Source organism: Gigantopelta aegis, chromosome 8 (assembly GCF_016097555.1).
Source record: "Gigantopelta aegis isolate Gae_Host chromosome 8, Gae_host_genome, whole genome shotgun sequence".
Taxonomy (NCBI): Eukaryota; Metazoa; Mollusca; class Gastropoda; order Neomphalida; family Peltospiridae; genus Gigantopelta; species Gigantopelta aegis.
Window position 1 is genome coordinate 19464289 of NC_054706.1, and position 12520 is coordinate 19476808.

The window sequence follows — 12520 nt, forward strand, 5'->3', positions numbered from 1 at the left end:
ACAGGTTTGACTGTAGATATATATATATATTAGGGAACACCAGATGTCATCACTGTCATGACATCACAGCTGTACTTATTCTATTGAGCTCTGTCCTGTGCTAGTTTTGATTTAGTAAACTAGTCTGGGAGTGGCTGTCCTCTTTGTGCAAGAAGGATGGAGTTTGGTCCCAGGAGTGGCTGTCCTCTTTGTGCAAGAAGGATGGAGTTTGGTCCCAGGAGTGGCTGTCCTCTTTGTGCAAGAAGGATGGAGTTTGGTCCCAGGAGTGGCTGTCCTCTTTGTGCAAGAAGGATGGAGTTTGGTCCCAGGAGTGGAGTTTGGTCCCAGGAGTGGCTGTCCTTTTTGTGCAAGAAGGATGGAGTTTGGTCCCAGGAGTGGCTGTCCTCCTGCAGATGAGGCACTAGTTAGATAATCATGGAATCAACCACTATTTTGCTAAAATTTGCCATTTTTAAATTACGGCTTCAAAAAGGAAACCTGCTCCAATGACACTGGTTACTCCTATGTCATTGCAAAAATGGAAATTGTATGCACACCATACATATATGCTTGCATACATACACTGTTTCGTGCACATAAGTGGGATCAAGTAGCTTGTGGGCCTCATGCATATAGTTGAGTTAAAGAGCATCCTTTTTATGAATGCCTCAATAGCTCAAAAGGTATCGTGACAAGTTTGCAAGTTTCATACGATTTGGTGCCATAAGTTCGAGTCCCAGCAACGGCATGGGACAATTTGTGATGCCAGAAAGGATTTAATTATCCCCTGCACCAGTGCATTAATATCTATGTATGTAACAGTCAATAATATATAGATATCGATACATCCATACATGTGTACATACATACATACATAGATAGATTAGATAGATAGATAGGGGTTGTGTTAAGATGCGTCCATGCGTCCCTGAACGTATGGAAAGCAGACTTGGACGCCTGCTCATCACCACAAATAATAATAAAACCATCCCTGCTTATTTTCAAAGACTTATTCCAGACGCATGTTTATTCCATTATTTCATGATCACCACGTCCAAAGGACAAGGGGGCACGTGCCCCCCACTTTTCAGATATTTTGCTTTATAATAGTATAAATATAATAGTGTAGGCCCCCTTTTTTGGCACCTTCCTATGCCACTGCAGTTTATTAACTTGTTTGAATATTCCTACAAGGAGAGAGATTTTCCCTTGCAAACAAAACAATCTAAATTGGATATGCATCATTAATAGCATCAACTATTACAACATAATATCAATAGATAACCAAGAGAGAAACAAGCATTGCACCCCTATTTGGAAATAGGACTTGCCCGACATCAGACCTAGAAATAATCATGGCCACCAGTATTTGCTTGAACATTGAAATTTAACCTAACTTAATAATAATGGCCATTGGCCATCAGAAGCTAGTGGCAGTGAGCCACTTACACTGACATATGGCACCCACGTGTTTGGAGTGTTCGTATAGGCCCTATGGTGTATACTTGTATGTACATGTGTATACTGCTGTGTACAGTCAATAGAAATATAGTGATGTAATACAAGGCTCAAAATAAGCGGTGTCGCATCGCAATTTGCGATAATTAGAAATTATAGGCCTACATGATCATGATTAAATAAATTTTTTGTATCTCATTTTTGAAGGACTAGTAATCCACCCCTCTCTTAAGAGAGTTGCAATTTTCTAGGTCAGAAGGCCGAAATGCACTATTTGTGTAACGACTGCATTCAGCAATAGGCTGTTGCCCAGTTTCTCTTTGCATATGGCCTAAACAAGCAAGCGCCGCGGTTGCATAGGAAAAGCATTTTCCCGCGTCCCCTGGCATGTTTTTTTGTTGTTGTTTTTTTAGAAAATGTATATGAAATGTATTTCGGGCAGTCAAAATACCAAAATAAAGGGTATAATAATATGGACTCATGGATTTTGAAAATGGACTCATGGAAATGAGCCAAGTCAAGAGCAAATTAGTCCACTGGAAAAAAATTGACTTCTGGGAAAAAATTCTTAACGCTACCCCTGATAATACATTTTGCTTAGATTGACACCCAATAGCCAATATATATTTCGTGCTTGGGGTGTCATTAAACATTCATTAATTCTGTTTATAACAAATTCTTGTTTATTGAAGTTTATTGACATAAATTGAAGAAATATGACTACGTGTACATACAGAAAAATAACCTTTCAGTCAAATGTATGTGCTGCAAAAGCCATTTTTAAACAATTGCTGTCGGTGGGCCTTTTCACCAACGGCATTTATTTTAAAAAATTGCTGTGGGTAATAAATTCTTAAGTTTGAGCCCTGAATTTCATGTTGAAATGTCAGCCGATTTTAATAATATTACTAGAAATGAATAATAGTTAATGTTGGACATTATGTTCATAATTTACAAAAATGTGTTGATGGGAAAGTGTGTTTTTGTCCCTATTTTTTTATAGAAAAAAATTGGCTGTCTACTTTAGTTTTTCTTTACTTTTGTGCGACAAGCCGGATTATTCAGGCAACCATATTTAGATATTTTGAAGAAAACACACGTAAAAGGTACAAAAGCAATAAAAAATTTATACCAAAGTTAATGGAAAATGTGTTGTGGTTTGGTTTGGTTTGGTTTTATTTGCTTGGTTGTTTATTAGTTACATGTATGCAAACTGATATACTGTATGCATGTATATACATGTACATCACATTTCATATTTTTAGAACTCTGAGCAGTCAGGAAAACAAAAGACCACAGTACCAAAGGAAAACGTTGAGCAGCACCCAAATGCCAGTGATCCCAGCTACAGTTCTGACCAACCTTCGGGTCAAGTGGACAAGGATGGCAAAAGAGATCTTGATGTATGTAATTTATAGCTGATCAGTATATATTTAGTCTATAATTACGATGGTTCAGTTTCTACTACAAAATTATTTTTAAGTTCGATGACTCATTAGCTGACTAGTATATTTATTATTGCAGATTAAAAAACCCCATTCTATGTACTGACTATATTCACATGGTCACTATTTCGGTTAAGATAAATGTAATTACACAATGACATTGCATTTTGTATCATTTATCAGATATACTGTATCTGTATAATCATTTATATTTTTAGGGCACTGACCAGTCAGGAAAACTAAAGACAACCACACCAAAAGAAAGTGTTAAGCAACACATGGATACTGATGATCCCAACTCCAATTCTGACCAGCCTTCCAGTCGAGTGGAAGAGAAAGGCAACAAAGTCTTTGGTGTATGTAATCTACGAGTGATCAATATATTGTGTTTACCATTACGATAGATCCTAAATTTCTGCTACCAAATTAAAACGAGACGTCAGTACAAAAAATACCTATAAACATACAGTTGGGTACAAAAATATCATCTGATATCATCACTGTCATGACATCGCAGCTGTACTTAATTCTGTTGAGCTCTGTCCTGTGCTAGTTTTGATTTAGTAAACTAGTTTGGGAGTTGCAGTCCTCTTTGTGCAAGAAGGATGGAGTTTGGCCCCGGGAGTGGCTGTCCTCCTGCAGACGAGGCACTAGTTAGATAATCACTATTTTGATAAAATTTGCCATTTTTATATCATGGCTACAAAAAGGAAACCTGTTCCAGTGGCACTGGTTACTCCTATGTCATTGTAAAAATGGAAATTGTATGCACACCATACATACATACATACATACATACATACATACATACACGTAAACGGGATCAACCGCGTAGCTTGTGGGCCTCATGCATATACATGTAGTTGAGTTAAAGAGCATCCTTTTTATGGATGCCTCAATAGCTCAAAAGGTATCGTGACAAGTTTGCAAGTTTCATACGATTCGGTGCCATAGGTTCGAGTCCCAGCAACGGCATGGGACAATTTGTGATGCAAGAAAGGATTTAATTATCCCCTGCACCAGTGCATTAATATCCGTGTATGTAACAGTCAACCTCGACATGCATACAATATATAGATGTTCATACATCCACACATACATGTACATATACATGTACACATATATATTATTGCAAATACGATGTAAAGTAATCACGTCACAGCAGCATAATGTTTATTGACATGTAACTAAACTAGAGGGGATGATTGTCCGTTTCAGATTTTGCCACATTCCGTTTCCGATTTTTGCAAATTCCGTTTTTTTGTGTTCAATTACTGTCATGTTTTATTGTTATAAACTATATACATTTGGTTTATTGTTCCAGCTTTGAGCTGGTTTGCTATTGCTATTTTTTAAAAATACCTGTGAACATTTTTGTTGAAACAAACTTTAAACAAAAAGAAGTTAAGTAATGTTTACTTGCTACTAATAAGACACAAAAGTGATGTACCACATTTTCTGGCCTATTATACGCACTGGTGTATAAACCGCACCACTTGGTTTTAGACAAAGTTCTGACTTTCGTCCATACATCAACCGCACTTTTAAATAAGCTGCCATTAAAACAAAGCCACAAACTTAATTACGGTTAATTATTGTTGGTATTTAATAATAATAAAGAGATCCATTCTCCCTTAAATTCAAACAATAAATAATTGTTGATTGTGTGGCTTTCAGTTTCATTATTTTCATCTAATGGATTATGGGTAAGTTTCATTTATAAACAAAACATTTCACGAAAATATGAAAAAGAACTTTGGTAATGCATTGTTCGTAATCTTACATTAGCTGCCAAAAAAATATATATAAATAAATAAATAAATACATGATAACATTTTATTTGTTTCAGTATGATTAAAAAGCGTTAACCAAAAATATAGATAAATTCATCTATTCTGTAATTAATAGATGGTATTATTTATATATGTATGTAAATGCCTTCTTTTTTTCAGGGTTTTTTTCTGTCAATAAATGCATGTAGCCTATATGCCTAAGCATATATTTCAAATTCATCTGGGTTATCTTTATGTTTTATTAACTTACTTTTACAATATACGCAAAATGAATGTACCACAGGCGTCGAAGATGACAACAGCTGGGGTGGGGTGGGATGGGATGAGATGGGGTGGCACGGGGTGAGCTGATTGATATATTAATTAGCCTTTCAACTGAAGATGCATAGTATAGAGTTCAGAGGTAGACAGCGAAGCGCACACTTCTTACAATATTTTAGCAAATTCAACCAGCTGTAATGCTGCAACCAGCTGCAATGCAGTTTCAAATTTGAACTCATATATTAATTTTGAAAACTCAAACTCCCTGAAACTCGGAACTATTTCCTCGTCCCCTTCGAGATCTAGTTATCGAAGTTTGACTGTATATACATGTGTAGTACAGGGCTCACCCTGGATAAAAAATACCTGTAGCCAGAATATTAGCTAAATGGAATTTTTATTAGCCATATTGAAAATGCTTTAGCCAAAAACGTTTTACACAGTACTGTATAGAGTATTTATATATGAATATGAAAATGCATCTTTTTCAGCTAATTGTGTACAAACTGGAATAAATCTGAATAACAAAACCGTATTATCTGAATAAAATCAAAGACATTAACAATGGGGGGTAGGGGCAGTTAATATATTACTTTGATTTTTCTTCAGGTGGGTGGGATGCATTATCTTTAGAGTTGGAAGCCCGTACCCTGTACACCCACACCCACTTATAAGGGTTTTTTTTTATATAGAGCTCATTATTTCTTTAAATAGCAATCTTCATGTTAGTTTGCATTGCTTTTATTATTATTATTTTTACTTTTTTTTTTAAGTAATCCATCAATTTAAAAAAAAGGAATAAAAAAACAAACATTTAAAAGACGATATTTGCCAAATACATGTAGTTTTTTAAAAATCATAGAGACATTTGTACAGTTTTATCTTGAATCAGGAACGCGAAATGATAAACATGAAAACATGAAACATTTTTTTTATTATTATTATTTTTTTTTTTATCACATCAGTGGAAAAAACACACAAATTATATATATTTTACATAATGGAATAAATAATATAAAAAAGGAATAAAAGTTATGAATTTTAATTCCCATATATGTATAAAAAGTATGAGTATTCAGTACTGTGTCCTGAAAATTAATAAAAGATGGCACCGTTGAAGCGTTTGACAGCCTGAGCTAGCACATGTTTAGACAAAGAGTAATAATGTCATCACTGATTGGATGAAATTGACCTCTACTGGCTCTTGAGATAACAGTACATGTAGCTGTTCTGCTTACTCCCACTTGTTAAAAAGAAAGGTGGAAACCTTTTGTTAATTTTAAAATCCTTTATAATTATTGGATACACTACATTGAACAGTCGACAATAAATACATTTATAGATTATTTCAGTATATTTTATGATATTTTAAGCAGTTTGTATTGCACAAAAGCCTCTTGCTTCGGACTGGGACACTCGACCCGACAGAGCTCCATACATAGGTGTTGACAGGTGTTGATTGTAACCAGTCACAAATTCTGGGTCCTTTGTTTTAATTGGAGTGTAATACCTTGATGGCTCTCTAAACCAAGAATGGTGCTATTGTTAATGTCTTGTTTAATCTCTTGACCGGCTCAGCGACTTTGACAAATGTGTAGCCTAGTGGCAGTCAATTGACACTACTGTAGGTCAGACTTCAGTGACTGATGATATACTTAGGCAGACTTTAAAATCACAAACATCTGAAACACCAGCTATATTGACCACTATTTATTTATTATTTTAAATCATGCACGAGATACCGATGTCTGGGCAGGCCGGTCCACTTGACGATAGGAATTTTTTCCATTAATAGAAATGGACAGGTGCTTCGTACCGACTAAAATGACAAAAGTGAGACAGGCAAACGCACGTTTAAAAAAAAAAAAAAAAATTGGTCTCAAATCGAGAATCAGTCCCAGACTGGGAAAAAAGGGCTTTTCCCCACCCCTGATATATAGATATAGATATAGATAGATATATATATATATATATATATATATACAGTCAAACCTGTATATAACGGTCACCCAAGGGACTTGACAAAAGTGGCCATTATAGAGAGGTGACCCTTATATACAGGTTCAAAATTAGAACACATATATTAAAACATATCACAACTGTCATAAAAAAAGAAGATACAGTGTTATAAATAAGTTTTTTTTTTATTACATGAGACTGTCCATGTCAATAAAACACAATACAATGATAGTACACAAATAACACACCTATTTTGTTTATTCACTTTTTAAAGAAGTCACCAATTTTGGATTGCTTCCCATAGCATTCCACTCGCATCGAAGACACATGTTCTTCTATATCCATGGTAGCGCTTAGAATGTCACACCTGCCATGAAATAGAGCAAACTCTTTCAAGTAACTCACATACTTCTCCATCATTGATTGTTGCTTTCTTCTGCCTTTTTCTTTCGGCTGAAATATTAGTGTCAAAATCGGCCAGAACATCAGCTTTTCTTTTTAAAATTGAATTAATCTGAGAACGCCCTACACCAAAATGATCGGCGATCTTTCGCGCACTTAAATTGCCTTTCTCAGATTTGTTGATAACGTCGATTCTCTGTTCTAACGTTAAAGCAGTACGATTTGTTGGTGGCATTTTGCATGCAGACGTATTCGTTAATACATTTCGCAAACACTGACATTGACTTTCAGAATATATTTTGTTTAATTGAAGGTTATTACCCATGTGGCATGTTTAACTCATGTGTTTGTTTCATATCACCGCTAATCCTTCAGTGGAGTATGACCGTTGATTACAGCTGAATAAGATCATGAGTCATTAAATAATCCTAACATGGGGCATCTTTACTGACCGCCGCCTTCAGCAATTCATGTTTATTTACCAATCATCTCTAGCTAGAAACAATCAGACACCTAACTTAACACTTCATTTGTTTTGTTTCTTGAGAATGAATAGAGTGATCATACATACAGATTACATTATGTACAGCCAATGGGAAGTCGTCTACTGTTCAGTGTCACAGAAGTTACTGAGGGTCCGTTTGTTTTTCAATTACGATCAGAGAATTACAATGGAACTTTACATTGACGGAAAATAAACCCAAAGCTACAGACATGGCCAAATAAACACATTTAATTTATAATTTTTAAGATGATTCAAAAAGTAAAGACATAACCAGGGTTAAAAAAAAAACACCAAAAAACGTCTTCACGACGATCATCTTGTGACCGTTATAGCAGGTTCAACCTGTGATTTTGGGTGAAAAATAGTGGCCGCTGGCCGTTATGGACAGGTGACCGTTATGTACAGGTCAAATTAAAAAGGAAATGCATTGGGGGGATTTATAGTGGCCGTTATAGGCAGGTGACCGTTATATACAGGTGACCGTTAGACCAAGTTCGACTATATATATATATATATATATATATATATATATAAAAACGTTAACAAAATTAAAATTTATGGTCTTTTTAAAATCCAGCTAACTTGTTAAATGTCACCTCACAGTCTTAAAATTAATATCTTACATTATCTAACAAATATGATTATTGTAAACTAATTTTATTCAGTGTACGTTTAACTGCTATTTGTATAAATACTGCATGTTCATTTCCCGCGATCGCGATCTGCATGTGTGCTCTCAACCATGGGTACAAAATTAACAAAGACAAAAGAAATAAACGAAACTACAGTTAGGTATTCATTGATGCGAAGAATTATTGTTTTTCTACAAATTTACATCAAGATTTACTTCTGTGTAATCATATTGTTTAATGTCTGCAATGATGTCTCTTGACACATGGGTGTCAGCTGACTGTGAAGTGTGACGTATATTCGCACCAAGAGCTGTCCTCAGTTCAGCCAACAAAGTTCTTTCTAACGTTCGTGAACTATTTGATTGGTGTCCGTTGTGTCCATTTGGTTGAATATGAACTGCACAAACCAGTCTAGCGAACGTTTTATTTTCGCTCGGTCTGGCTGAACTCAGCCCATGGGATAGCCTACATGTCTTTCAGCCCTGAACAAGGTAGAACTTGTATGAAATGAACACAATAGCATTAGAATATTTGTCCACTGCTTAATTCATTTGGATAAATTTTCGTGTTAAAATATTTGTTGGTTGTTTGAGCCATTTGTAACTTATCGGCTTGCTCGGGTCTATTAATAGTCTTTTAGACAAGGGGGAACTTTTTTCCAGGCAAACACGAAGGCATTCAAGCAACAGTTTATAAGCACATGCATGCTGCATGATGTGGTCAATGAATTAATTAATGGATGTTTAATGACACCCCAGCACAAAGATGTAGTCAAAAAACTATTTTAAAATGTACTGCATCAAACATCTTCAACACGAAAATAGTTCATTTTGTGTCAGTCAAAAATTACCACCAATATTAAGTTTGTGACTTACCATCAGTCACATGCATTGCAATACAGGAATCCCAAAACTGGCTCAACAAATAAAGTTCACTTGATGAAACACAGCAGAATACTTTTTTCACATTCAAAGTTTTCTCCAAGCCTTGGGAGGGTGTTTTTTTTTAAAGCCATGCTGTAGTGGAAACCTTATCATTATAATTCCATTATCAAGCTTTCTGCCAAAAAATAATTCTAGAGTGCACAGTAAAAACAAAACATACCATAAGTGGTGCTACTACAGACATGCGCAAATTAAAAATTTGCATAACCTGAAAAGCGGTTATGCGAAAAGATTTTGCATCACCTATTTTGGTTTGCATAACCTTGGTTTTTTTCTTTATAATTATTATTATTTTTTTTTTTAATTACTTAATTTTGAGAAACAAGAGAGTAAGTAAAGAGTATACCAGTATGTGTACAAATGTTTAAGAGATTTAAAAATAATAATAATGATTAGGACTATTGTAATAAATTTCCAAAATATAGTGAATGTCAGGTTTGGCCTGTTATATAAAACACACCATCATGTGTGCATAACTACGTGTGAATAAATAAGAATTCACTGCAAGGCAATCTCTTACCATTAATTTTATAATATTAGTCTCTTTTTTTTTTATATATAATGTCATGACATTCAGTCCTGAGTGGGAGACTCTGTGCCATCTTTCTCATCTGAGGAACAGTGGATACTGATATTGTCACTATTGTCATCGTCACTGTCACTATCCGATTCAGAATTAGTTAAAAATAGGGTCACTGTGACTCTGGTTTACCCTGGTTGCTGATCCAGTTCGAGATTGTAATGACCATCACAATAGCGCCATTTTTGATTGGTTAAATTTGGCTATAACACCTTCTAACAACCAATGGGAATGCACCTATTTCTCAAGATATTTATACAAACTTGACTGGTTACGTTACACGCTACGAAAAAGCACTGTCGGGAACAAGTTTAATGTTTGTACTCGCGAAATATTTTTCCGGGACTAATCATTCAGTAAATGTTACACGAATAGTAAATCGGTTATGCAAAATAAAATGGCATAACCGATGCACGAACGAAATGGTCATTCGTGCAGTTTGTGCAGGCCTGTACTAGATGGTTAGGGGTTTTAAACGTTTTGTAATTAGATACAGCATTTCATTATTTGGTTATATATATGCAATGATACTACTATTATATAATAATTCTCTTTTACAGATTCAAATCATGATTGATGTTCCAATAGAGCTCGTCAAAGTTATTGGAGTGTTTGTGGAATTTTCATCTAATATGCACCGTTACAGTTGGACTCCATTACAACATTTAACAGGTAGTCTTTGGACAAGTCCAGTTTTTAAATTTTCTTGTAACATAACTTGCTTGGAATACCGTTGTAAAGTAATAACAGAGAAAACAGGATGGACACCATTGGGGTTCATATCAAAAATCTTTGGCAAAAACTCTGAGGAAAAGATAGATGCAGCATTTAGGAATGTCACAAAGATTGGACCAGTTATTCGTGACTTTTTTTACCGAAATGATGCTTACAGTATTGAGTGTGGATTGACACAGCATGTTCAGCAGCTACTAACAACTGTTCACTCAGATTGCTTAAAGGATGTCGTCATGCAGATTGATGATCTATTTTTGCTTGCACAAACATACATTAAGACCTACCACCTTAAAAATCTGAATATTAAGAATGTTTTGCATGAACTGGAAGGATTTTTAAGAAGCATCAGACATTACTGGGAAGTACACATTTTGTTTGGCTATGTCTGTGGTTTGCTAGTTGGTGGTGACACAAATAAAAAAACAACTGTACTCAGGACTATTTCCAAAGAAACATGTTTTGGAATACTGCAGAGTTTTAAGGAACTGACATGCAATGCACTTCCATTGGGATCACTGAAAGTGTTTGAGAATATTGTATGGGAACTGTGTTTGATTGCATTTCCAGAACAATCAAGCCACATTGTGGAAATGCTAGAGTATTGCTATCCTGCACTAGGAACTACCTTTATGATGAAGTGTTTTCGGTGGTCAGGCTCTTTTTCTACTTATTGTGATTTTGAAACTTGCAATCAAATTTGCCAAAAGATCCTCAAACAGAAAGAATCTGGAGATGAGGATGCCCCCCAATTGTTGCTGACATTTTTAAGACATTTACCAGTAAATGTCACTGTTGACTTGTTACACAACCTGATTTTGTCCAAGTCATTGCCTTTGAATGATTTGATAAATGAACTTGAATTATTAGTCAGTGATCAGTGTAAGATGTGTTCCAGTACAAAGGATTTTAGAGCATTGATCAAGTTTGTTAACAGTTTAACTAGCAAACCAGAATTGATGGTTACTGAAGTGTCGAAAGTCATTCAAGATACTGTTGTGCATATTATGAACAGGTTAAAGAAGTCAGACTCAATTGATATTGATGCTCTGATAAAGCTTACAGAGTCTCCAGTTCTTTTCAAGTCCCAAGAATCTTTTAATAATCTATCTGTGATGATTGTTGGATCAGAAAATGCATCCATCCATGGACTGTTTCTGAAAAGTCTTGAAGGTGAACAAATTACTGGTGTATCTGATGAACTGGTCTCCATGTGGGTGATGGAATGGTTCAGTACAGCAGTCAAGCATCACTGCTGTAACAAGCAACACAAATCTAAATATGATGATTTGCCATTTGTTTATAAACATCTTCATTGTTTGCTGAATACACCACGTGTCTCAAAGACAGAAAGCTTGGCATTGGATTTAAAAGAGGAAGCATTCAAGTTTTTATGTTCCTTACCCTTAAAAGAATTAATAAAAAGTCTTTGTGGAAAGGGGTATGCTGAAAAATTTGATTTGCCAGATGTCTTCAGTGAACATCTCATCAAGTTGTGTAGTGAATCTGGTGGAAAGGAAAATATTCTCACTACTATTGGAACATCTTCAACTGGTAATGCTTTTGATGTTGGAACTCGGTACGTATTTTATGATTACAAGAAGATTTAAAATTAATATTGGGCTATTTCATGTTGTCTGTTAAAGTTAGGATTATTTAATCAGATCCCATCATTGAAAGGGAGCTATCACTATCACTCCCCTGAGGTTAATTCAATGACAATAATGTTCGGCTCCCCTTGAATGTGAATTTATAGGTATCAGTATGGTATCATCTTAAATATAGCCCCCCCGCCCCCCATATTTTAAGTTAATCACTCCTCAGTTTTAA

At 35.2% G+C, this 12520-nt stretch overlaps 1 protein-coding gene across 1 annotated transcript in view; it reads left to right on the top strand.

The window, feature by feature from the left end:
- The window catches only part of LOC121379532, an 87220-nt gene that overhangs the window by 6051 nt on the left and 68649 nt on the right, over positions 1 to 12520 (top strand). Inside the window, exons 3-5 of the mRNA XM_041508176.1 lie at positions 2703 to 2840; positions 3101 to 3238; positions 10519 to 12269. Of these exons, the coding sequence (XP_041364110.1) occupies positions 2703 to 2840; positions 3101 to 3238; positions 10519 to 12269 (2027 nt within the window). The remainder of the gene's footprint in view (positions 1 to 2702; positions 2841 to 3100; positions 3239 to 10518; positions 12270 to 12520) is intronic.